Source organism: Aegilops tauschii, chromosome 7 (assembly GCF_002575655.3).
Source record: "Aegilops tauschii subsp. strangulata cultivar AL8/78 chromosome 7, Aet v6.0, whole genome shotgun sequence".
NCBI lineage: Eukaryota > Viridiplantae > Streptophyta > Magnoliopsida > Poales > Poaceae > Aegilops > Aegilops tauschii.
Window position 1 is genome coordinate 594,186,186 of NC_053041.3, and position 25,489 is coordinate 594,211,674.

General features: G+C 46.7%; 1 protein-coding gene across 1 annotated transcript; it reads left to right on the forward strand.

Moving 5' to 3' along the window:
• Positions 1-23,957: 23,957 nt before the first annotated feature.
• LOC120969652 (putative F-box protein At4g22660) lies at positions 23,958-25,374 on the forward strand. The gene is made up of 2 exons (XM_040396884.2): positions 23,958-24,201; positions 24,806-25,374. Exons 1-2 carry the CDS (start codon positions 24,036-24,038, stop codon positions 25,351-25,353), a joined length of 714 nt encoding a protein of 237 aa, XP_040252818.1. The 5' UTR covers positions 23,958-24,035; the 3' UTR covers positions 25,354-25,374.
• The last annotated feature ends 115 nt before the right edge of the window (positions 25,375-25,489 follow it).

Consider the following 25,489-nt stretch of genomic DNA (forward strand, 5'->3'; position numbering starts at 1 on the left):
CATCCACACACCTCTGGAAAGATTGTTACATCATGCAAGAGTTCAAAAATTCTGACTCTTTCTGGTATGATCATGGATCAGGAGGCGGTTCAGGCACTGGCTCTCATGGGCCGGGTTATGGCGGAGGAAATTTCGGTTCAGGATTCCATGGCAATCAGGGTGGACATAACAATCAAAGTAATCAGGGTAATCAAAGTGGCTATAATCATCAAGGCAATCAGCAGGAGCAGCAGTCAGGTTACCAGAGCAACCCAAAGCAGTTGAATACTGGACAGTATCATGTCTTCACCACTAGCTTGGACAAGCGCAATCAGAAGCTTCATAAAAGGGTGGTGAATGCCGTTGAACCGGCCGTGCCCCGTTATTTGCGCTGGTCCGAGCAGCCGATTGTGTGGAGTAGAGAAGATCATCCACCCCGGGTTGACAATCCGGGTCATCTGGCTCTGGTGGTGGCACCTCAGGTGGGAGGTTATAAGTTCACTAAGGTACTCATGGATGGAGGGAGCAGCATCAATATCCTTTATTATGAAACTTTCTGTCGCATGGGGCTAACAGATAAAAATCTTAAACCGTCCAATACGGTGTTCCATGGTGTGGTGCCTGGTAAGTCGGCATATCCTGTTGGTAAGATAGCTCTGGAGGTGGCTTTTGGAGATGAGCATGACTCAAGATCAGAAACCTTGACCTTTGAAGTGGTGAAAATCAGCAGCCTGTATCATGCCCTATTTGGACGGCCAGCTTATGCTAAGTTTATGGCACGGCCTTGTTATGTCTATCTGCAGCTCAAGATGCTGGGTCACCAGGGAACTATAACCGTGCATGGGAGCCGCAAGATTGCTCTGGAGTGTGAAGAAGGTGATGCGGCTTATGCTGAGTCGGTTTGTGCAACAGAAGAGTTGAAGTTTTACAAGGACAATGTTGATCCGGCAGATATGACTTCGTTGAAGAAACCAACTACAGAGCATGATCCGGCCCTGAAGTTTAAATCAGCTGATGAGACTAAGCTTGTTGACTTCGTACCTGGTGATTCGTCCAAGCAGTTCAGCATCAGCGCTAACTTAGATCCGAAATAGGAAGGCGCGCTCATTGAGTTCATCCATGAGAATCGGGACATCTTTGCATGGAAGCCTTCTGACATGCCAGGTGTACCAAGAGAACTCGCTGAGCACACTCTCAATGTTGATCCTAAGTATAAACTGGTCAAGCAGTTTCTCCGCCGGTTCAATGAAGAAAGACGCAAAGCTATTGGAGAAGAAGTAGCCAGGCTCTTGGCGGCTGGACTTATCATTGAAGTATTCCATCCTGAGTGGTTGGCTAATCCGGTGCTGGTCCTCAAGAAGAATGGCACTTGGCGTATGTGTGTGGACTACACAGATCTGAACAAAGCTTGTCCAGCAGATCCTTTTGCCCTTCCCCATATTGATCAAATTATTGATGCTACGGCGGGTTGCGAGCGTTTAAGCTTTTTGGATGCATACTCTGGTTATCATCATATCAAAATGGCAGTTAAGGACCAGGAGAAGACAGCCTTCATAACTCCCTTTGGAGCCTTCTGCTATGTGTCCATGCCCTTTGGGCTCAAGAGTGCCCAGGCCTTCTGCTATGTGTCCATGCCCTTTATCAAGAGTGCCCAGGCCTTTGGAGCCTTCTGCTATGTGTCCATGCCCTTTATCAAAGGTGTGTGCAGAATTGTCTGCATAAACAGATCGGCCGCAATGTTCACGCCTATGTGGATGATATTGTGGTAAAATCAAGGAAGAAGGAAACATTGATTGATGACTTGAAGGAAACCTTTGATAACCTGCGGGTTTATAAAATGATGCTTAATCCGGCCAAGTGTGTCTTTGGTGTACCTGCAGGCAAACTCTTGGGCTTTTTGGTGTCTAACAGGGGCATTGAAGCTAATCCGGAAAAGATCAAAGCCATCACCTCTTTGACTAAACCGAAGTGTATCAATGATGTTCAACGCCTGGCAGGCCGGATTGCCGCGTTGAGCCGGTTTGTCAGTTGCCTTGGCGAGAAGGCCATCCCTTTGTATCAGATGCTGAAGAAAACCGATAACTTCGTCTGGAGTGACGCCGCTAATGAAGCATTTGAGGACTTAAAGCGGCAGCTAGTTAATCCGCCGATTCTCGGTGCTCCGGTTGACAAAGAACCGTTGCTGCTATATGTGGCAGCTAACGCTCGGGCTGTTAGTGTGGCTATTGTGGTAGAGCGCAAAGAGGCAGGAAAGGAATATCCGGTTCAGCGGCCAGTTTACTATATCAGTGAGGTACTTATTGAGTCCAAGCAGAGGTACCTGCATTGGCAAAAATTGGTGTATGGGGTTTTCATGGCAAGCCGGAAGCTGAAGCAGTATTTCCAAGGTCATCCCATCACAGTTGTCAGCTCTACTCCTTTGGGAGATATAATCCAGAACAGGGAAGCAACCGGCCGGATTGCTAAGTGGGCTATCGAGTTCGGGCCTCACGGGTTGAAATACATGCCCCGAACGGCGATCAAATCTCAGGCACTTGTGGATTTCATCAATGATTGGACAGAGTTACAAGTGCCAGAAGAGAAGCCGGATCATACTTATTGGACTATTCATTTTGATGGGTCCAGGCAATTGGAGGGCTCGGGGGCTGGAGTCGTATTAACTTCCCCACGAGGTGATAAGTTTTGTTATGTTCTTCGTTTAATGTTCCCTTGCACTAACAATGCAGCTGAATATGAGGCTTTACTCCATGGTCTTCGGATGGCTAAGGAGATGAACGTAAGCCGAGTTAAGTGCTTCGGTAACTCGGATCTAGTGGCTCAACAAGTGTCCGGCACTTGGGATTCCAAGGACCCACTCATGGCAGCATATCGTCATGAGGTGGATATTGTTGCAGGTCACTTTAAAGGTTATCAGGTCGATCATGTGGACCGGCGAAGGAATGAAGCGGCGGACGCTTTAAGCCGCCTGGGTTCCCAACGTAAACCGGTTCCACCTAATGTCCTCTTGGATGTTTTGGATAATCCGTCCATCAAACTCCCTGGTGAAGAGGATTTGGTTGTTCCTGATCCGGAGGCCCAATTGGTGGCGGCTCTTCATGTTATCCCGGATTGGACGGTTCCATATTTGGCGTATATAAACCGGGGCGAGTTACCAGAAGATGAAACTTTGGCCGGGCAGATAACCCGGCGGTCCAAGTCCATGACTGTTATCAATGGAGAGTTACATCATTGCAGTGTGACAGGGGCGTTTCAACGCTGTGTGTCTCCTGAGGAAGGCCGTGAAATTTTGCGTGAGATCCACGAAGGGGATTGTGGTCACCACGCCGGTTCAAAATCGTTGGTGGCCAAGGCGTTTCGTCACGGTTTCTATTGGTTGACAGCTCATGTTGATGCCGAGGACTTGGTCAAAAGATGTGATGGTTGTCAGAAATTCTCAAGGCGCGCTCATGTACCGGCTCAAGAATTAAGGATGATTCCAATCACCTGGCCGTTTGCAACTTGGGGGCTGGATATGCTTGGGCCTTTCAAGAGGTCCAAGGACAAAAAGACCCACCTTTTGGTGGTGGTTGATAAGTTCACGAAGTGGGTGGAGGCAGAGCCAGTTAGTAAGTGTGACGCGGCCACGGCGGTTCAATTCATCAAAAAGGTGATCTTCCGGTTTGGCTTTCCACACAGCATTATAACAGACAATGGTACCAATCTGTCAAAGGGTGCCATGAAGGAGTTCTGTCAACGTGAGCACATCCGGCTTGACGTGTCATCAGTGGCTCACCCCCAGTCCAATGGTCAAGCGGAGAGGGCCAATCAAGAGATCTTGAGAGGCATCAAACCCCGGCTTATGGTTCCTTGCAACGGACGCCGGGTTGTTGGGTTGAGGAGCTACCTTCTGTGTTATGGAGCATCAATACCATGCCCAACAGATCGACAGGATACACACCATTCTTCATGATTTATGGAGCGGAAGCAGTTCTTCCTAGTGACATCCGTCATGACTCGCCTCGTGTAGCGGCATATGTTGAAGCGAACAATGAGAAGGCACGGCAGGAAGCTCTTGACCTGTTAGATGAAGAACGTGACATAGCAGCAGCTCGTTCGGCTATTTATCAGCAAGATCTGCGTCGTTATCACAGCCGCCGGGTAAGAACCAGAACCTTTCAAGAAGGCGATTTGGTGCTTCGGCTCATCCAGGATCAGACGGATATGCACAAGCTATCCCCCCCTTGGGAAGGACCCTTTGTGGTCAGCAAGAATCTACACAACGGGTCGTACTACCTAATCGATGTTCGAGAGCGCAAAGACTCACGTAAATCGGAGGAGGAGACCAACCGGCCGTGGAATATTGCTCATATTCGGCCTTACTATACTTGAGCTATAGGCTCTGCTTATGTACATATTATGACAATGTATATATTATGATCAATACAATAAACCGGAACCTCAGCTAAAGCGGGGTATCTGTTGTTTTTCTTACATCATGTGTGGTTACATGGAGCTTATAAAGCGGCGTCCGGTTTACCCCTTGATTTGGCTTCTCAAAGCTTCATATTAGATCACTTGGGGGCTTCGTCGTATCCGAACCATAGCTACATATCTTGATCAGCGCAATGCCACAGCATCACTTGGGGACTTGGTCGTATCCGAACCATAGCCACGCCTCTTGATCGGCGTAATGCCACAGCATCACTTGGGGGCTTAGTCGTATCCGAACCATAGCTACACCTCTTGATTGGCGCAATGCCACAGCATCACTTGGGGGCTTGGTCGTATCCGAACCATACCCACGCCTCTTGATCGGCGTAATGCCACAGCATCACTTGGGGGCTTGGTCGAACCCGAACCATAGCTACGCCTCTTGATCGGCGTAATGCCACAGCATCACATGGGGGCTTGGTCGAACCCGAACCATAGCAACGCCTCTTGATCGGCGTAATGCCACAGCATCACTTGGGGGCTTGGTCGAACCCAAACCATAGCAACACCTCTTGATCAAATTTGGGGCCTGGCAGCCCGTGAAAAGCCTCGACTACAACGGTTTTATTTGCCTTTTGCTAAGTTTCTTTTTCTTTTGCTAAGATTTGTGATGTTTTCAAACCGGTGTTTATCAACCCGGTTAGGCTGTCAACTACAAGTTGTCAGTACATGATCAAGTTATAAACCGGAGACTATCAGCCCGGTCTGGTTTTGACTCATAGTCACCAGTATGGAATAAACTGGTGTTTATCACAACCCGTAACGGTTTTATTGTAAACCGGCATTGTATAACAGGAGATACTTTTGGTCCGGATTAGGGTTATTACCCTCATTACGAGGTTGGTCAGCCAACACTATGCCTAAAAGGTCACAGGTATCATATATGTCCATATTTGTTTATCTTTTACAACCTTGGTTATAAACCTTGGCCATATATATAGTTGGGTATCATGACCCGCCAGGTGGTAAACCGCCAGGGCGCTTTAAAGCTCTTATCTGCAGGAACAGCTTGAATAAATAGCTATGGATTATGAACATCATATCTCAAGCATGGCGGATTAACACGCATCAGTTGCAGATAAATATGCACGAAGGCATAACAGACCAAGTGTTTTAACTAGCCTATTACAAGGCGTTTCAGTGCCCAAAGGAGTAATTGTCTCAATAAGCATTACAGCAAAATAAAAACTAAACCGGCCCCTGGATTATGACTTTTGACCTGACGGCTACGGATCATCTTGCACCGGTTCATCTTCTTCGTCCCTACCCAGCGGCTGGAAGTCGACAGTTGTCCAGTCGATCCTAGTTAAAGCTTGGAACACAGCTTCGTCGCTTATAAGGATGGACGGTTCAATATCAGGGGCATAAGTGTGCTTACGGATTGAAGGGATCAGGTTTTGAGCCTCAGGAGCTGGTGCAGCAACCCGCTTGTTATTGGCATCATAACTCGTCTGGTAATGTGAAAGATCAGCCTCTTCAGCAAGTTGACAAGCCAGTGGACGTACTTCCCGGTTTATGGCGCGGAGATCTTCAGTACAAAATTCTGATCCGTCTTCCTTTAAGCTTGGGTAGCCTTTAGCCACATCCGTCGGATCAAGATCAGGCACCCATGCTTTTGCCCGGGTTAGTGTGGTCAGAGCGCCAGCCCTTGCAGCAGACCTCTTCAGCTCTTCCACCCGGGCAGGCAGCATAGATAGCCTGTCTAAGGTATCCTTGATTAACGTAGGGGGCGGCTTATTGTGAGAAGCGGTGCAGATAATTCGTTGTGCGCCGGTATATAGTTGCTCTATCAGCATGTAGGCAGCCTTCAGCTTCTTCTAAACATCAGAGCCCAGATGACTAATTTGAGTTCCTGCGTCATTGCAAACATCAGTAAACCGGCAACGTATGGGAAGATATGTTGAAAGTATAAAGCAAGGATGCTTACCGAACACAGCAGCAGTCATGGCATGTATCTGCCGCTTTACACCAGTCAGCTCATCTACCACCGGTTTGAGAGCTGCTTCTGCGTCTTTAGCTCTTTTCCGTAAAGCGGATTTTTCTGTGTTCCAATCCGCCCGCTCCTTGGAGAAGCCCTCCTTTAGCTTTTCCATAGCGGCTAAGGCGCTTGTCATCTCATCTTTCGCATTGGAAGTTTCGGCCTATTGGGACTTGATGTTCTCTTGCAGGTCAGCGGTTTGGCTTTCCTTCTTGCTCAGTTCAGCCTATAAAGAGACAGATACATAATGAGTTGACGGTACATATTTGAAGTACCAAGCACATAACAAGTTATGCCCTTAGTACTTGGGGGCTAATGCATATTTTCTCTTACTCAGAAATTTTTACAAGTCCCAAGCACAATACAAGTATTAAGCTTGGCACTTGAGGGCTAATGTGTGTTTGCTCAAAAACTGTTGATATGGGAATTCTTCTACAGTCCCGGTTCATCTTTATAAAGTTAAACCGGCCCTTGGGGGCTATACCGGCGAAAGAGCAGTATGGCAAATTTTAAGGAACCGGTTCATCTTAACAAGGTAATCCGGTCCCTGGAGGCTAAATATGCAAAGTTAAGTTATGACAAAAGTCCCGGTTTAGATTGGTATCATAAACCGTCACTTGGGGGCTACTAGGAGTTGATAAACTGCAATTGGACAAAGGAGAAAAACATTAGTTACCTCATATCACTCCTTCATCAAGTTTACCAAACTAGCTTCATAGTCACGGCTGGTATACAGACGGTTCAAGAAGCCAGAATGAATATCTTGAGCATTGAGGTGGGCGAAGCTTGATAAATCGGCATTCCATTTGCCTTTGCCGATAGCAGAGAGATCATCCTTGGCAGTTTGCTTTGACAAAGCTACAGGATTGCCAGGAGTGGTGTGGCCAGTACCAGTAATCATAACGTCATCATCTTGTTCATCAGCAGCCTTCGCCGGAGTTGGCGGTTTATCAGTGTCCTTAGCTGGACTGACCGGTTTGTCATCAGTTCGGACAGGGCTGGCTGGCCGGTCTGCATGACTTGTAGTATCAACTTGCACTTGTTCGGCAAGAAAATAATGGTCTTGAAACGGCGGATCGTGCAGCATGGCATCAGCGTCGGTTTCTTCCAGATCTGGAGTTGTCTCCGGTTCAGCAGCTACATTATCATCAGCCGGTTTGTTCAACCGAGCTTTCTTGCTGGGTCTTGGCTTGGCGCTGCGAAAAGATAGACATAAGGATCAGTACAGTATGAATAGATAACACATCAAGAATAAAGACATGTGCATAGCTCACCCAGGAACTGTTTTGAGGGGTGGAAGCTATGTGGCTGAGGACTCGCCAGAGGATGAGTGAGAAGTACCCTGATAATTCGAATCAGACGGGTTAAGAGGCTGGCGAAAACAACCTGCTTTTGGGCATGAAGTATCAATGGGATAAGAGACCTTTGATCGGCGTTTCCGAACCGGACTGTTCGGTAAACCGGCAGAGGTAACTACCTGGCCGCTGTGCCGGGTTGTACGGCGAGCTTCATGCTGCTGCGTCTTCAAAAGAAAGTTTGGGTCCAAGTAAGCAAGAGGGTGAGAAAATTTTACTTTCCGGTTTGCTTGACGGATTTTTTATGTTGGCAGAGGATCTGAACCGGAGGAAAAAATAGTTACCTCTACGTCCTCAGCGTGGCTGCCTTCAGCGTCGTCCTGATAATAATCATTTTCAATGAGATGCACGAAAAATGAACCAAGAGAGTCAAGTTCTACCTCTGGTTCCGGATTACGCACATCGTCATCAGCTGGTAGATCGGAGGATGTAGTGGTCCTTCTCTTGGCGGGTTTCTTAACAACCTTGGTCTTTAGACGAACTGGCTTGACCGGTTTGTCTTGCGGCTTTGCCGGTTTGTCTTGGGATGGTTTCTTGTTCCAGAACGGATCATCACCCTGTCAGAAAATAATCACACTTTCAGAGAATATTTGGACAGAAGTAAATTTAGATACAAAGGATTATATGATTCTTACAGCTGGTGGTTTGTTGAAGGTGCGGAAAGGGAGTAGTCCGGTTTGGGCACAGACGGCCTCCGGTTCGTTCAATATTTTCTTTACAGCCTCAGTGACTTCTTCGTCTGTAAGCTGAATGTCAATGTGCCACTGAGCATCCTTCAAACTCCCCGTGTACTCACACATCAAACCGGGGCGCCAGCTTAAGGGCAGAATGCTCCAGCTTATCCAGCAACGAGCAAGATCAACTCCTGTCAAATCGTTCGCCATGAAGGCTCTAGGCTTTGATAATTGGGGAGCATAGTTGGCCCGTTCTCTTGCTGTCAACCTCTGAGGAAAAGGATGTGTGTTGCTAAGGCGTTCAGGGCGGTAACCCGGCAAAGGATTCTCATCAGATGGAGATGTATCCATGCAGTAAAACCAAGTCTGGTTCAACTCTTTGGGATGACTGTGGAGTTTGGGATGAGGGAAGGTGACTTCCTTCCTTTTCTGAACCGCCATTCCGCCCAGTTCCGTATTGGGTTCATCTGAGAACTCTGTGCGACGGTTTAAGTGAAAGAAATCCCGAAATAGTTCGACTGAAGGTTCCTCTTGCAGATAAACCTCACAAAAGACTTGGAAGTGGCAGATGTTGGTTACAGAGTTAGGACCAATGTCTTGAGGGAGCAGTTGAAAACTAGCCAGTACATCCCGGAAAAATTTTGAACCGGGAGGGCTAAAACCTCGTCCGAGATGATCAGCAAAAATGACTACCTCTCCGTCCTTGGGTGTAGGAGGATTTTCCGTGCCAGGGACCCTCCAGTGGATGACATCTTTCTTGGCTAAAGCGCCCGTTTTAACAAGGTTTCTTAACTGTTCCTTGGTTACTCGAGAGGGAGCCCAATTGCACTCATAGACTTGCTTAGCCATGACAAGGAAAATCTGAAACATGATTATTACCAGTTTAAGATTTACAGTGGACAACTATACAGCGGTACGAGGATACAAGCATATTGGTAAACCAGATTTGGTTATTCGTAAACCGGAGTCTGACAATGGAACGGTGTAATGCATTGGCGGTTCAACAAGGGACTAATGGTATCTACCGGGTTATCATTTTTTCTGTGAAGTTAAACCGGCCAATCTGGTATTCAAAGTGTGTAAGAGAAGGAAGAAACAACTTTCACATCTTGCTATGGTAATTTCAGATCTACCACGCGTAGGAAAAACAAAATATATTCTGGCCTAAATTCCAGCGTACTGAAAGTTCACCAAGTTGAGATGAGTTGGATATCAAACACGTGCTGAAACTACTAAAGCGCGAGATCTATGTGGTTTAAACTACTACCGCGTGAGGTCTATGTGGTTTTTGGATCTAATCCATGGATATAAATAAGGAAAAAGAAGGGCGGCGACGAACACTGATGAACGACAGAAACCCTAAGTGCAGATCTATGGTAAGATAAAGGGGAGACTTACGGAGGTTGTTGAGCAGCGGTGGCACACGGAGGAACTCTGGTACGTTCAGGTCGATGCAGCGGCCAAGGTTGGTGCAGCAGTCGAAGGTCGACGGCGGCGGCCGAGGTCGAAGGGTCGAGCGTCGCGAGGATGACGATGAAGTGAAGAGGCACGAGGGGGAAAATGGAAAGACCCCCTGGCCCTATTTATAAGGGAGATAAACGACAGAAGCAAAAATCAAGGAGCCAAGTTTTTGGATATGAGGTGATGCTGTCGCCTCGATTGTCGGAGGCTCGTTAATGACAAGTGACGTCACGGCGGTTTACCAAGATCCTAGAAGATGATGTCATGGCGGTTTACAAGATTGTGTGAAGATGTTGAAGAAGAAATTTTCTTAAGTATTGAGGATTGACATGAACCAGTTCAAATCAATCTGGGGCCTAATGTTGGGGATATTACCACTGGGCGTAAACCGGCCAGGAGAGGCCGAGTTAACCTCATAAGTAGTTCATCTGTATCTGAAGCCCATGAAGACAGACGGTGACGCTTCATGAAGGCCCAGGGCCCAAAGCCGGTTTAAGGCCTGTAGACACAAACCGGCATTGATATGTAAACTTGTGTTGTAAGATAGAAGTAGAAGAGACCGAGCCGGACACGATTATGAGCCGGCCTCGGAGTCTGTAAACCGACGGGCGTCAACCCATGTATATAAGGGGACGACCCGGCGGCGGTTCAAGGACAACAAACAACAACTTGAGACTCAGGCAAAGCGTATTCACTCCCTGGTCATCGAACCCCATCAATTCCATCACAACTAGACGTAGGATTTTACCTTCATCGTAATGGGCCGAACTAGTATAAAACTCTCTTGCGTCCCTTGTCCGCTTTAACCCCTTTAAGCTAACCCGTAGCGATGGCTCCACGACTAAGTCCTTTCTCTAGGACACCTGCCGTGACAAAACCACGACACATCCCTTACATGTTATAGTTCATCACGAAGCTCTTGTAGCTTGGTGGCAGTGATTGAAGAATTCTGTCAATGACGCTATCATCCGGAAGATTAACTCCCAGTTGAATCAAGTGATTATTATACCCAGACATTTTGAGTATATGCTCACTGATAGAACTATTCTCCTCCATCTTGCAGCTGTAGAACTTATTGGAGACTTCATATCTCTCAATCCGGGCATTTGCTTGAAATATTAACTTCAACTCCTGGAACATCTCATATGCTCCATGACGTTCAAAACGTCGTTGAAGTCCCGGTTCTAAGCCGTAAAGCGTGGCACACTGAACTATCGAGTAGTCATCAGCTTTGCTCTGCCAGACGTTCATAACATCTGGTGTTGCTCCTGCAGCAGGTTTGTCACCTAGCGGTGCTTCTAGGATGTAATTCTTCTGTGCAGTAATGAGGATAATCCTCAAGTTACGGACCCAGTCTGTGTAATTGCTACCATCATCTTTCAACTTTGCTTTCTCAAGGAACGCATTAAAATTCAACGGAACAACAGCACGGGCCATCTATCTACAATCAACATAGACAAGCAAGATACTATCAGGTACTAAGTTCATGATAAATTTAAGTTCAATTAATCATATTACTTAAGAACTCCCACTTAGATAGACATCCCTCTAATCCTCTAAGTGATCACGTGATCCAAATCAACTAAACCATAACCGATCATCATGTGAAATGGAGTAGCTTTCAATGGTGAACATCACTATGTTGATCATATCTACTATATGATTCACGCTCGACCTTTCGGTCTCAGTGTTCCGAGGCCATACCTGCATATGCTAGGCTCGTCAAGTTTAACCTGAGTATTCTGCGTGTGCAAAACTGGCTTGCACCCGTTGTAGATGGGCGTAGAGCTTATCACACCCGATCATCACGTGGTGTCTGGGCACGACGAACTTTGGCAACGGTGCATACTCAGGGAGAACACTTTTATCTTGAAATTTAGTGAGAGATCATCTTATAATGCTACCATCAATCAAAGCAAGATAAGATGCATAAAAGATAAACATCACATGCAATCAATATAAGTGATATGATATGGCCATCATCATCTTGTGCTTGTGATCTCCATCTCCGAAGCACCATCATGATCACCATCGTCACCGGCGCGACACCTTGATCTCCATCGTAGCATCGTTGTCCTCTCGCCAATCTTATGCTTCTACGACTATCTCTACCGCTTAGTGATAAAGTAAAGCATTACAGGGTGATTGCATTGCATACAATAAAGCGACAACCATATGGCTCCTACCAGTTGCCGATAACTCGGTTACAAAACATGATCATCTCATACAATAAAATTTAGCATCATGTCTTGACCATATCACATCACAACATGCCCTGCAAAAACAAGTTAGACGTCCTCTACTTTGTTGTTGCAAGTTTTACGTGGCTGCTACGGGCTGAGCAAGAACCGTTCTTACCTACGCATCAAAACCACAGCGATAGTTTGTCAAGTTGGTGCTATTTTAACCTTCGCAAGGACCGGGCGTAGCCACACTCGGTTCAACTAAAGTTGGAGAAACTGACACCCGCCAGCCACCTGTGTGCAAAGCACGTCGGTAGAACCAGTCTCGCGTAAGCGTACGCGTAATGTCGGTCCGGGCCGCTTCATCCGACAATACTGCCGAACCAAAGTATGACATGCTGGTAAGCAGTATGACTTATATCGCCCACAACTCACTTGTGTTCTACTCGTGCATATAACATCTACGCATAAAACCAGGCTCTGATACCACTGTTGGGGAACGTAGTAATTTCAAAAAAATTCCTACGCACACGCAAGATCATGGTGATGCATAGCAACGAGAGGGGAGAGTGTTGTCTACGTACCCTCGTAGACCGAAAGCGGAAGCGTTAGCACAACGCGGTTGATGTAGTCGTACGTCTTCACGATCCGACCGATCAAGTACCGAACGCACGACACCTCTGAGTTCAGCACACGTTCAGCCCGATGACGTCCCTCGAACTCCGATCCAGCCGAGTGTTGAGGGAGAGTTTCGTCAGCACGACGGCGTGGTGACGATGATGATGTTCTACCGACGCAGGGCTTCGCCTAAGCACCGCTACAGTATTATCGAGGTGCACTATGGTGGAGGGGGCACCGCACACGGCTAAGAGATCAAATCAATTGTTGTGTCTTTGGGGTGCCCCCTGCCCCCGTATATAAAGGAGCAAGGGGGGAGGTGCGGCCGGCCAGCAGGAGGCGCGCCAGGAGGAGTCCTACTCCCACCGGGAGTAGAACTCCCTCCTTCTTTGTTGGATTAGGAGAAGGGGGAAAGAAGAGGGAGAGAGGAAGGAAAGGGGGGGCGCCGCCCACCTCTCCTTGTCCTATTCGGACTAGGGGGGAGGAGCGCGCGGCCCTGCCCTGGCCGCCTCTCCTCTTCTCCACTAAGGCCCACTATGGCCCATTAAACCCTCGGGGGGTTCCGGTAACCCCTCGATACTCCGGTAAAATCCCGATTTCACTCGGAACACTTCCGATATCCAAATATAGGCTTCCAATATATCAATCTTCATGTCTCGGCCATTTCGAGACTCCTCGTCATGTCCGTGATCACATCCGGGACTCCGAACAACCTTCGGTACATCAAAACTCATAAACTCATAATATAACCGTCGTCGAAACTTTAAGCGTGCGGACCCTACGGGTTCGAGAACTATGTAAACATGACCGAGACATGTCTCCGGTCAATAACCAATAGCGGAACCTGGATGCTCATATTGGCTCCCACATATTCTACGAAGATCTTTATCGGTCAGACCGCATGTTCCCTTTGTCATCGGTATGTTACTTGCCCGAGATTCGATCGTCGGTATCTCAATACCTAGTTCAATCTCATTACCGGCAAGTCTCTTTACTCGTTCCGTAATACATCATCCTGCAACTAACTCATTAGTTGCAATGCTTGCAAGGCTTAAGTGATGTGCATTACCGAGTGGGCCCAGAGATACCTCTCCGACTATCGGAGTGACAAATCCTAATCTCGAAATACGCCAACCCAACAAGTACCTTCGGAGACACCTATAGAGCACCTTTATAATCACCCAGTTACGTTGTGACGTTTGGTAGCACACAAAGTGTTCCTCCGGTAAACGGGAGTTGCATAATCTCATAGTCATAGGAACATGTATAAGTCATGAAGAAAGCAATATTAAAATACTAAACGATCGGGTGCTAAGCTAACGGAATGGGTCAAGTCAATCACATCATTCTCCTAATGATGTGATCCCGTTAATCAAATGACAACCCATGTCTATGGCTAGGAAACATAACCATCTTTGATCAACGAGCTAGTCAAGTAGAGGCATACTAGTGACACTCTGTTCGTCTATGTATTCACACAAGTATTATGTTTCCGTTTAATACAATTCTAGCATGAATAATAAACATATATCATGATATAAGGAAATAAATAGTAACTTTATTATTGCCTCTAGGGCATATTTCCTTCAGTTTTGATAATTGAACTACCAACATGAGTGATTTCCATACCAGAACCACTTGCAGTATGCACTTGGTCATGTCCACGATACTTGTCTCTGACCATCAGCTTGTCGAGCTCCCCTGTGATATGATTTGTAGCACCGGTATCCGCATACCAGTTTGTGTCGATTCCGTAGGAGTCGGTGACGACGTTTGCCTACTTCTCCCCGTACTCATCATCCTCATAGCGATCCCAACACTCACGGGCGCCCCCACGGTGATGCTTGAGGCAGATTTTGCACTCGGGATAGTCCCGGTGCACTGTTCGTTGCTGTTGTTGCTGTTGAGGACGACCACCTCGCCTGCTGCTGTTGCTTGGAGAAGAAGAGGGCAAACGCCTCCCACGGCCGCGGCCTCTGTTGCCACATGCGCGCCCACAGCCATGGAACTGGCCGCGCCCCCTATACGCCAAGTTCGCAGAGGTGTTGAAGCCAGCATCGGAGCCATCACCTAGCATCTCCATCCGCTGGTCAAAAGCGGCGATCTAAGCAAAGAGTTCGTCGACAGTGATGGAGGATTTGACGATGCCAATGGCGGCCACGACGATCATAGTCCCGATCTAGATCGGCGAGGACATAGTCCACCATCTCTGGATCAGAGACAGGACGGCCTGCTGCAGCAAGTTCATCCCCCAGATTCTTCATCCGGGCGATGTATGAAGTACTCGACATGGAGCTCTTCTTGGTGGTGGTGGTGGTGGTGATGGCAATTCTCAAATTCATGATTCGAGATTGGGACTGCGAAGCAAACATGGTGGTAATAGCATTCCAAAGATCAAAAGTGTTTCCTTTACTCACAAGTTGGGCGAGGATCTCTTTTGACAGAGAATTCAGGAGATGGCTGAGGACTTGCTGGTCCTTGGACAACCATGGCGCATACAGAGGATTAGGCACCATGATCGTTGGTTTGTCCGTCTGCTGCTGCTCCACCATCTTCAGGGGCGCTGCATCGGATCCATCCGGGAGGCCAGTGACCTGTGCTCCTCGCAGGCCTGGCATCACCTGTGCCTTCCATGGGAGGAAGTTCCCCTTGGTAAGCTTCTCGGCAGGAGGGGATCCGAGGTTGAGGGAGACAGGAGCCGAGGAGGAAGACATAGCGATCTGTTTTGGTGATCGACGGGATGGTTTTTCTGGCCATCGATAGGTTTTCTGGCGATCGGTGGAGCTTCTGGCTAGATAGATGGGAAGAGGATGGCTCTGTATACCATGTCAGATGGAAGCATTCCTACTCCCTCGTAAGGGAGCCGCGTGGTATATATTGATCGAGGGCATAAAGCCTCTGCCGTGGCTTACAATAATTACCGATCGCTAGGATACGGTAGGTACAGAGATAGATATGAGAACGAGAGAGGGAGAGAGAGTTTGTTGAGATTACAATAGAAGTTTATCTCTAATTCTAACACAGAGAAAATGCATCTTTATGAAAACCAAATCTTGAGCATTGAACGTTTTTCTTTAAGATCAGGTTCTTAAATTCATAGGCAATGATATTTAGCTCGGTGCACATCTAAACCTCTGAAGCCCTGAACCTTGTGCTGGGACAGGACATCATACAAACCCTTGATGGCCAGCATGCCAGCTAATTCTATATACACACAACTCATTAGTCTATTGGTGAGCTACACACACGAATCACATTTTCCACATTATGCAACATGTTCTCTGGAACAAACAACTGCATACTGAATTTAGAAGAAAACACACAAAGCAAATCACCAGTTAGGCGTGCAGCACGAAACATCTTCCGACGGATATATTGTTCCGTAATGACCACCACCTGACAGAAAAGCATCCTCCAGCTTCCAATTTCTCAAATCATAGACCCTCACACCGCTCCATTGGTTATGGCGATGCTCAAAAGCGTCCCCACTAAGACGGCGAGTCGTGAAGTAGATACAATCCGGTCTTATCTTGGGGAATTTATCGACAGACAATATACCTAGGCTATTTTGTCCAAGGAACGCCATGTGTCCCCTTAGAGCCTTCACATGGCTTACTCCGACCGTTTGGCTGCTCTTGAGATCCAATCTCTCTACATCAACCTTGACGGAATACTCCTGATACTTGTGAAGGACGACACGAATCTGCAAACGATGTCCCCAGGGAGTTGAAACTAGGTATCTCATGATAACTTCAAAAAGGTAATCATCTCCCTCAGCAATGCTCGTTTTCTTTCACGGTCTGTCCTCCGTTCCACTGAGGCCCCAAGACTTCAGTTTACCTTCCATTGTCACCACATAGAGCCCGCCGCGGTGGTAGATGCAATTGGCGTAGCTATCCAGACTTCTCCTTATCACGGAAACTTCTCACCAAGAACTATCTCTACCCTCGCAAAAGAGAGTCGCTTACCATCCATGTAGATGGACAGAGCAATTGCAGGACCAGCTGATGGAGAACCGGACAACACAACCTTGTCATAGAAATACCCACCAAGAGACCGCACATCATAAACACTAGCACTCTCGTAACAACCGTAACGATGGCCCTGCCTTTTTTCAAATTCGTGAATATTTTTGTGTTTGTGAACCTTTTTCAAATTCAGATTTGTGAACCTTTTTCAAATTCGTGAACTTTTTCTCAAATAGTGCGCATTTTAAGACTCTGAAACATTTTGAAGTCCATAATCATGAACTGTTTTTTTTTTCAAATTTGTGAACATTTGTTGAATCCGCGGATTTTTTTCAAATTAAGAATCACAAACTTATTTCAACTTCGCGAACTTTTTTTCATAATTATGAACCTTTTCAAATATGTGATTCTTTTTCAAAAAGTTAACTCTGCATGAGCGGCTTGATGTCCTAATGGTTACAACAGTTGCCTCACTGTAAAGGGTTCGCGAGTTAGAACCCGGTCGGCTGCACCTTTTTTTATCTTTAAACAGAAGAAACAAAAGGTAAAATGGGCTGGCCCATAGCTGGGGGTGCATCGGTTTATAGTTTGCACTGTAACCGCGCCTGAAATGCAGAATATGAAATGCTATTGATTCATAATTAGCACTTTCTGTGCCAGTTGTAATTATTTCCGTACATGGCACACACCCGTCAATCTTTTGGGCTGGCCCATTAACCATGTTACGACGGGAAGCTCTCCCAGTTTTCGAAAGCTTCTGGAAGCGTCCAGGGCGTTTTGTTTCTTGAAAAATTGCTTTATTTTCCTTTATTCTTTTCCCTTTTATTTTTTTCCATTTCCCTTTTCATTTCATGAACTTTTTACTGACTCGCGAACTTTTTAATTTTCTTTCAAATTCATGAAAAAAAATCAATTCAAGAACTTTTTTTTCTAATTTGCAAACATTTTTTGTGTTTGTGAACCTTTTAAAAATTCAGATTAGTGAACCTTTTTTGAATCCATGAACTTTTCTCAAATTTATGAACATTGTTTTAAGATTCAGAAACATCCTTAAATGCATAATTATGAACTTTTATCAAATTCATGAACTTTTCTCAAATTTGTGACCATTTTTTGAATCCATGAACTTTTTTCAAATTCAGAATCACAAACTTATTTCTATTTCATGAACTTTTTTCGGAGTTATGAACCTTTTCAAATATGTGATTTTTTTCCAAAAAGTTAACTATGCATGAGCGGCTTGATGGACTACTGGTTACAGCGGTCCCTCGCTACGAGAGTTCGCGAGTTCAAACTCCGTCAGCCGCACCTTTTTTGACGTTTAAACGGAAGAAACAATAGGTAAAATGGGTTGGCCCATAGCTGGGGGTGCGTCGGTTTACAGTTTGCACTCTAACCGGTGTGTGAAGTGTTGAATATGAAATGTTGTTGATTTGTGTGAAGTGCTCAATATGAAATGATGTTGATTCCTATTTAGTGCCTTCTACGCCAGTTCTAGTTATTTTCATACATGGCGCACACCCTTCGATCTTTTGGGTCCGCCCATTAGCCGTGTTATGCCGGGAAGGACTCCCGGTTTTCAAAAACTTTTGGAAGCGTCTAGGGCGTTCTGTTTTTTTAAATGCTTTATTTTCCTTTATTCTTTTTCCCCTTTTTATTTTCGGAAGCGTCTAGGGTGTTCTGTTTTAAAAATGCTTTATTTTTTCCTTTATTCTTTTCCCCCTTTTCTTTTTTTCCTTTTTTCATTTTCATGAACCTTTTACATACTAGCAAACTTTTTATTTGTTTCGAATACGAAAAAAAATCAATTCAATAACTTTTTTTCAAATTCGTGAACCTTTTATTGTTTGTGAACCTTTTCAAAATTCAGATTCGTGGACCTTTTTCAAATCCGTGAACTTTTTATCAAATTCATGAACATTTGAAGAACTTGAAACTTTTTAAAATGCAGAATCATAAACTTTTGTCAAATTCATGAACATTTTTTGAACGTGCGAACTTTTTCAAATTTAGAGTCGCGAATGTATCTATAACTTTTTATTGTTCCATGCTGTTATATTATCAATCTTGGATGTTTTCTATACATTTACTAGCAACTTTATATCATATTTTGGGACTAACCTATTGACATAGTGTCAACTGCCAGTTGCTGTTTTTTTGCTTATTTTTTACTTTGCATAATACCAATACCAAACGAAGTCCAAATGCCACGAATTTTTTTGGAGATTTTTTTCTTGCCAGAAGACACCTGGGAGCCAAAGGAGCACACGAGAGGATGCCCGTGGGTCCCACTAGGCACCAATGTGCGCCCTGGTGGGTAGTGGAGCCCATGGGAAGCTTCTCGACCGACTTCCACCTCTATAAATACTCTAAAATCTCAGAAACTCCGGGGGAGTCGACGAAACACTTTTTTTGCTGCTGCAAGTTCCAGAACCATGAGATCCAATCTAGAGGTCTTTTCCGGCACTCTACCGGAGGGGGCAACGATCATGGAATGGTTCTTCATCATCCTTGTTGTCCCTCCGATGATGCGTGAGTAGTTTACCACAGACCTACGAGTCCGTAGTTATTAGCTAGATGGTTTTCTCTCTTTTTGATCTTCAATACAATGTTCTACTCGTTGTTCTTGGAGATCTATTTAATGTAACTATTTTTTACGGTGTGTTTGTTGAGATCCGATGAATTGTGAGTTTATGATCAGTTCTATCCATGAATATCATTTGATTCTTTGCTGAACTCTTATATGCATGATTGTTACATCCTCGTATTTCTTCTCCGAAATTTTGGTTTGGTTTGGCCAACTAGATTGATTTTTCTTGCCATGGGAAGAGGTGCTTTGTGATGGGTTCGATCTTGCGGTGCTCAATCTCAGTGACAGAAAGAGACATGACACGCATGTATCATTTCTATTAAGGGTAACAAGATGTGATTTATTCATACGTGGGTTTATCTTGTCTACATCATGTCATCGTTCTTATTGCATTATTCTGTTTTCCATGAACTTAATACACTAGATGCATGCTGGATAGCGGTCGATGTGTGGAGTAATAGTAGTAGATGCAGAATCATTTTGGTATACTAATGTTGGACGTGATGCCTATATACATGATCATTGCCTTGGATATCGTTATAATTATTCGCTTTTCTATCAATTGCCCAACAGTAATTTGCTTACTCATCGTATGTTATTTTCTTGAGGGAAGCCTCTAGTGAAATCTACGGCCTCCGGGTCTATTTTCTGTCATATTAGACCCAAAAATACCTTGCTCCGGTTTTTATTTCTTTATTTTATTTTGTGTTTTTGGTAGATCTATTTGCCAAAACCTATACAATTTAATCTATCTCGATCTGTGAAGGGATTGACGACCCCTCTTACACGTTGGGTTCCAAGTATTTGTTATTTGTGTGCAGGTGCTGTTTACAAAGTGTTGATTGGTTCTCCTACTAGATTGATATATTAGTTTCATAATTAAGGGAAATACTTACCTTTGTTGTGCTGCATCATCCTCTCCTCTTCGGGGAAATACCAACGCAGATACAAGCAATCACTAACCACCCACCCTACACCGCCGCAATCCAGTAGCTCCCACCCCAAATGCTGCCGCCGCCATTCCAACCCTCACCCCGCACGGGCACGATAGTTCCAACACCCCCTGCCGCTCCTCTTCATCAGCCTGATTTCAGATCACCGAGAAAGAATTTAAGGCCACTTTCCCCCGAGGCCAGGCCATGGCCTGCTGCAGCGCCTCCACCGGCTCACTGTTCATGGCTAACGAGTCCTCAAACCTTGTCCTCTACAACCCCTTCATGTCGGCATTGCAGGGGTATATGAAGACCAAGGAAATGTCATTGGTTGTCGCTACAAGATTCACCATGGTAGAAATGGCCGTGTTTATGACATGGATTCTCTGGGCAGGCATTTCTACGACAAGGTTGTCTTGTATAGTTCTCTGCATTTCTACGACAAGGTTGTCTTGTCTGGTTCTCCGTCTGCTGGTCCTGCAATTGCTTCGGCCATCCACTTGGACGACAAGTGACTCTCCTTTACGAGGGTAGGAGTTAGTTCTCGGCGACAAGTTTCAGTGATAAGGGGAAGCCAAAATAGCTACGCCGATTGCATCTACCTTCAAGGCAGATTCTACATGTTATTAATGAAAGGTAAATTGAAGTCTTGGGACATCAGAAAACAGGATGGCAGGCCGCAAAACAAAACGATCATCGCCGAGGAAGATGATTATTTTTTTAAGTTATCACGATATACCTGGTACCGACTCCCTGGGGATATCTTTTGCAAATCCGCTTCATCCTTCACAAGTATTAGGAGCACTACGTGAGTGTTTATGTAGACAGGTTGGATCTCAAGAGCGGCCAAATGGTAGAAGTATGCCCCGCGAAGGCTCTAAGGGTGCACGCTGCGCTCCTCCGACAGAATAGCCTGAGGCCTCTTCTCCGTGGAAAAATTCCCTGAGCTGAGACCAGACTATATCTACTTCACCACTCCCTGTCTTAGGGGGGGACGTTGTCGAGTGTCGACATAACCAATGGAAGGGTGTGAAGGTCTATGATTTCAAGTGATGGAGGATGCTTTCCCGTCAGGTGGTGGTCATTATGGAACAATCTACCTGTTGGAAGTCTGGTTAAGCCGAGCATGTGATCACTTAGCAACCATGTTGATCCGTAGATGTTTCGTGTTGCACGCCAACGTTGGAGCTTTGCTATGGGTGCTCTTCTAAATTCTGTATGCAATAGATTGATGAGTTGTGTTGTGTGTGTATATAGTACTAGAGGCTAGCGCGCTTCGCTGCTCCGTTCTTCACTCGTCAGAGAACTCTTTTATATCTAGAAGATTATTGCATTTGGTTGTTTTGTTTGGATTTTTTCTTTGTTGACTTGTCTTTAAATTATGTTTTGGCGGTGTCTTTTTATTCGTATATCGTGTCAGGTTGATGTTGAAGATAGTATTTGTTTTTAGAGGAGAATCGAGTTGTTTGCTGCGTGGTTGTGGTGTCTTTACATTTTTTGACACCATTATCAGTCAGTGGTAGTCCTTTAAGCATCTTTGGAGTTCCTGTTCCACGATAAAACCGTGGAATTGTTGTTATACTGCCCACATGGGCCGGCCCACAAAGCTCTCGTTTGCTTAGCTTTTTTCTGCTCGCCCCACTATTAGCTCAGATAAATTGGCTATCTTTTTAAATTTGGAGAATTTTAATTTAATTAAAATATGTTCAAGAATTTTAAAAATAGTTTAAATCGTAAAAAATAAAGAATTTTAGAAAATTTAAATGAATTTAAAATATAGTCATAAATTTTAAAATCCACAAGTTAAATATATTTTCCAAATTTAAAAAATGTAATAAATATGATTGAATCTAAAAATGTGAATTTTAATTTGTTTTATTATTCATAAATTTTAATAAGCGCTCGTGAATTAAAATGTGTAAAAAATGAAAAAGAGAAGAAGAAATAGAACTAAATAGCACACAACCGTACGTGTACAACTCTCATCGATCCCACAACCCTCGAAGAACCAGAACGCTTAAATTATGGGGCTCTCAAATTGTAAAAATGTTCACAGACATTTAACATGATTATGAAATATCCACGAATTTAATAAATATTAATGAATCTAAAAATGTCAATTGTAATTATTATTTTTGCTTTTAATATTCAAATTTTAATAAGACCCCATAAATTATAGTGTGTAAAAATATAAAAACAAGAAGTAGAAATAAAACTAAACATGACACACCTTACCAGTAGGGCCCTTAGTGGTTTCACAACCCTCGAAGCACCAGAAGGCTTCAAATCATGGAAGCTTAGTATCTCTATAGACTAGTAGTACATGTCATGGTGGCGATCATGAGTTTGTATGATGTCCTGTCCCGACAAGGTTCAGGTCCACATAGTTTAGATGTGCACCGAGCTAAATATCATTGCCTCTGAATTTATGTTAGGAGCCTCTTAAGACCTGCTAAGACCAACTCCACCGCATCATCCCAAACGGACGTCCAATTCAACCGCTTTTCGTTCGTTTGAGATGGCAATGGGTGCTAAAATGGACACACATGTCGGGCACTTGCTAGAGGCACCCAACGCGGCGACTAACCCCAAACTGTCCGCCTCGGTCACGTGCCCACGCATGCGCCTTGCCGCCCGCGAGCTCGTGCTCTCACCACGCCGGTGCAGTGGCAGCGGCCGAGTATGCTTGCGCCCTCGCGCATTGGCAGCAGCCGAGCCGCCCCGCCCGCAGCCATCCTCGCACTGCGCCCACTGCCGCCGTCGCGCCGTGCTCGCCGCTCGCCCCTTGCCACCCTGCCACGCCCCGCCTCGCCCTCGCCCCGCCCGCCCCCGGCTCGCGGCCGCACGCCTCCGCGCGCCCGCCTCGCCCCGCACGCCCGCCTCGCCCCGCGCCCGCGCGCGTCCACTCGCCGCCCCAGCGCGCCCGCTCACCACCGCGCGCCGCCCGCTCGCCGCCCCTGCACGCGCTCGGCCCCGCCTGCCGCCACGCGCGCGCACTCGCCCCCACCTGCCGCCGCGCGCGCTCGCGCCCTCGCCTTGCCCCGCGCGGGCCCGCCTCACCGCGGATCGCCCCCGCCTACAGCCGCGCGCGCGCTCTCGCCACCGCCTGCCACAGCGCTCGCTCCCGCGCGCGCCCAACCCCGCCTGCCTGCCCGCAGCGCCCCGCCCCGCCTGGTGCTCCCCTGCGCGCCCGCCCGCGACCAGGGCTGCTCCCGCGCGCTCGCAGCTCTCCCGCGCCCACGCTCCGCCGCGCGCCGCGCTCGCCCACGGCTGTAGCACCGCGGTGCGCACCGGCATGGGGAGGAGCAGAAGAGTGAGCAAAAGGTGGAGAGAGAGAGGATGGTAGGTGAGTATGGTGGGCCACGTGAGAGAGAAGAGGAGAGAGGATGACAGGCGGGCCAGGGTCACATGCAAAAGGGACACAGCTGGACGAGGACGGCCCAGAAAGCGTCCGCTTGTGTCCGCTTTGGACGCAAACTTGCGCCCAGGATGGGGCAAGACGGACAAGAAACATACGCTTTTTACGAATGGGGTCGTGCGTTGGGCCGTCTCATATGTCCGTTTAACCTTAAACGGACAGACCCGGACGATTTAGGGTCTTGCGGTGGAGTTGGCCTAACAGCCGTGCATGGGCCTACTAACCGGAGATGATTTGGGTAGCTACGTTTCAGCCACCGGATCACATGCCATCCAACGGCACTGCGGGCGGCCGACGTGACGCTGAATCAGTCGGCCGAATACAAGCGTTTTCCTTATCGTTTCCCTCAGCTGCCCAGCCGGCTCGCCCCCGCCCTACGCCGCCGCAATCCAGCAACCCCCCACCCCATATGCCGCCGCCGTGCCAGCCCTCAACCTACGCCGCCGGCACGTCAGTGGCAGCTTTCCTCTGCCGCTCCTCTTCATCGGCCGGATTTCACGCATCCCCTGATTCCGATCCCCTTTCTTTCCCTTCAGATCAAGAGAAGACCATTGGAGATACTTCCACCGCTATGGGTAAGCCGTACGCACACCGTAATCTGTCGCACAACGATTAGCTGTCTGTGAAGTGTTGTTGAGGGGGGCAGGTTTTTTTTTTTGCCGCGAAGATGCGATTTTGCTGGCAATCAATCCTACGGATTATTATTATTATTCTCATAAAGATGAATCTGTTGGTTTTGTTCTGTTCAACGGAACCGGGGTGTTGAGCCCTCTGTTTCTACCAAAAATGTTGATGGAATCCGCCTTGTGAAATTCCAACGACAGTAGAAAGTTTATTTTACAGTTTTGCTAAATCACATCTGTGCGATAAGTATTGCACATCTAAGTCCTATATCATTGATCTTACACGAAGATTCGTTTGGATATTTTTCTTTTTTTCTAAGCTTAATTATGTCATTTAGATGTGCAATAACTAAGGCTCAGTCAATCCCAACGATAGTAGAAATCGGTCTCCCAATTTGAATGGCAAACTTGTTCCTTGAGCTTGTTCCTTCGGTATCCGAGTGACTCCTTGTCCGAGTGGGCAACGTACACGGGCTTGTTTGCTTCGCTATATACAATCTGCTTACATGTTCTTTCTTCCTAAAAGAATATAACGTGATTTTTTTCACAATGGCAGGACCTTATGCAAATTCAGGCTGGTCAGACCTCCCCGTGGATCTCCTCATCTGGATACTGCATCTCCTTGAGCTCCCCGAGGCCCTCGCCTTCCGTGCTGTCTGCTCGTATTGGCTTTCTGCATCAGCGGCCGCAGGCGGTGTCGCATATCGCCAGACGCCGTGGCTCGTGTCCTTGGCGGGTGATCCTCTTCCAGCAGGGCATCAGCATCGGCATGTGCGTCGTGATTTATGTGATCCTGCTGCTACTACTGAGCTCCGCAGCCTCCTGGATCCTGATAGAACTTTTCAGATCAGCTTTCCCAGGGGACAGGCCGTGGCCTGCTGCGGCGCCTCCCATGGCTGGTTAATCATAGCGAACGAGCTCTCGGATCTCGTCCTATATGACCCCCTCACCGCGGCGTTGATCCCGCTCCCACCAGTCACCGGTTTTGCATCGTGCATCGAGGGGGTCTACGGAGACGAAGGGAAGATCGTGGGCTATCGTTACGGGTGTTACATGATAGGACATGTTTATGATGGGCAAATAGCTCCCATGCGACGTCGTTGAGTTGAATTGTTTTTCATGCGACATCGTTGGTTCAAATGGCTCTCATGTGACATCTGCGTTGGAAAAAATAGCTACCGTGCGACACTGCTGCCTAATCCAAAGACACATGTTTAAAACTCGAATCAGGTGAGCGGGA

Bases quoted from the DNA above. Each gene is read 5' to 3' on its own strand.
- LOC120969652 (XM_040396884.2), top strand. From the start codon at position 24,036: ATGCCGCCGCCGTGCCAGCCCTCAACCTACGCCGCCGGCACGTCAGTG. The intron at 24,202-24,805 runs GTAAGCCGTACG...TCACAATGGCAG, and splicing joins AGATACTTCCACCGCTATGG to GACCTTATGCAAATTCAGGC.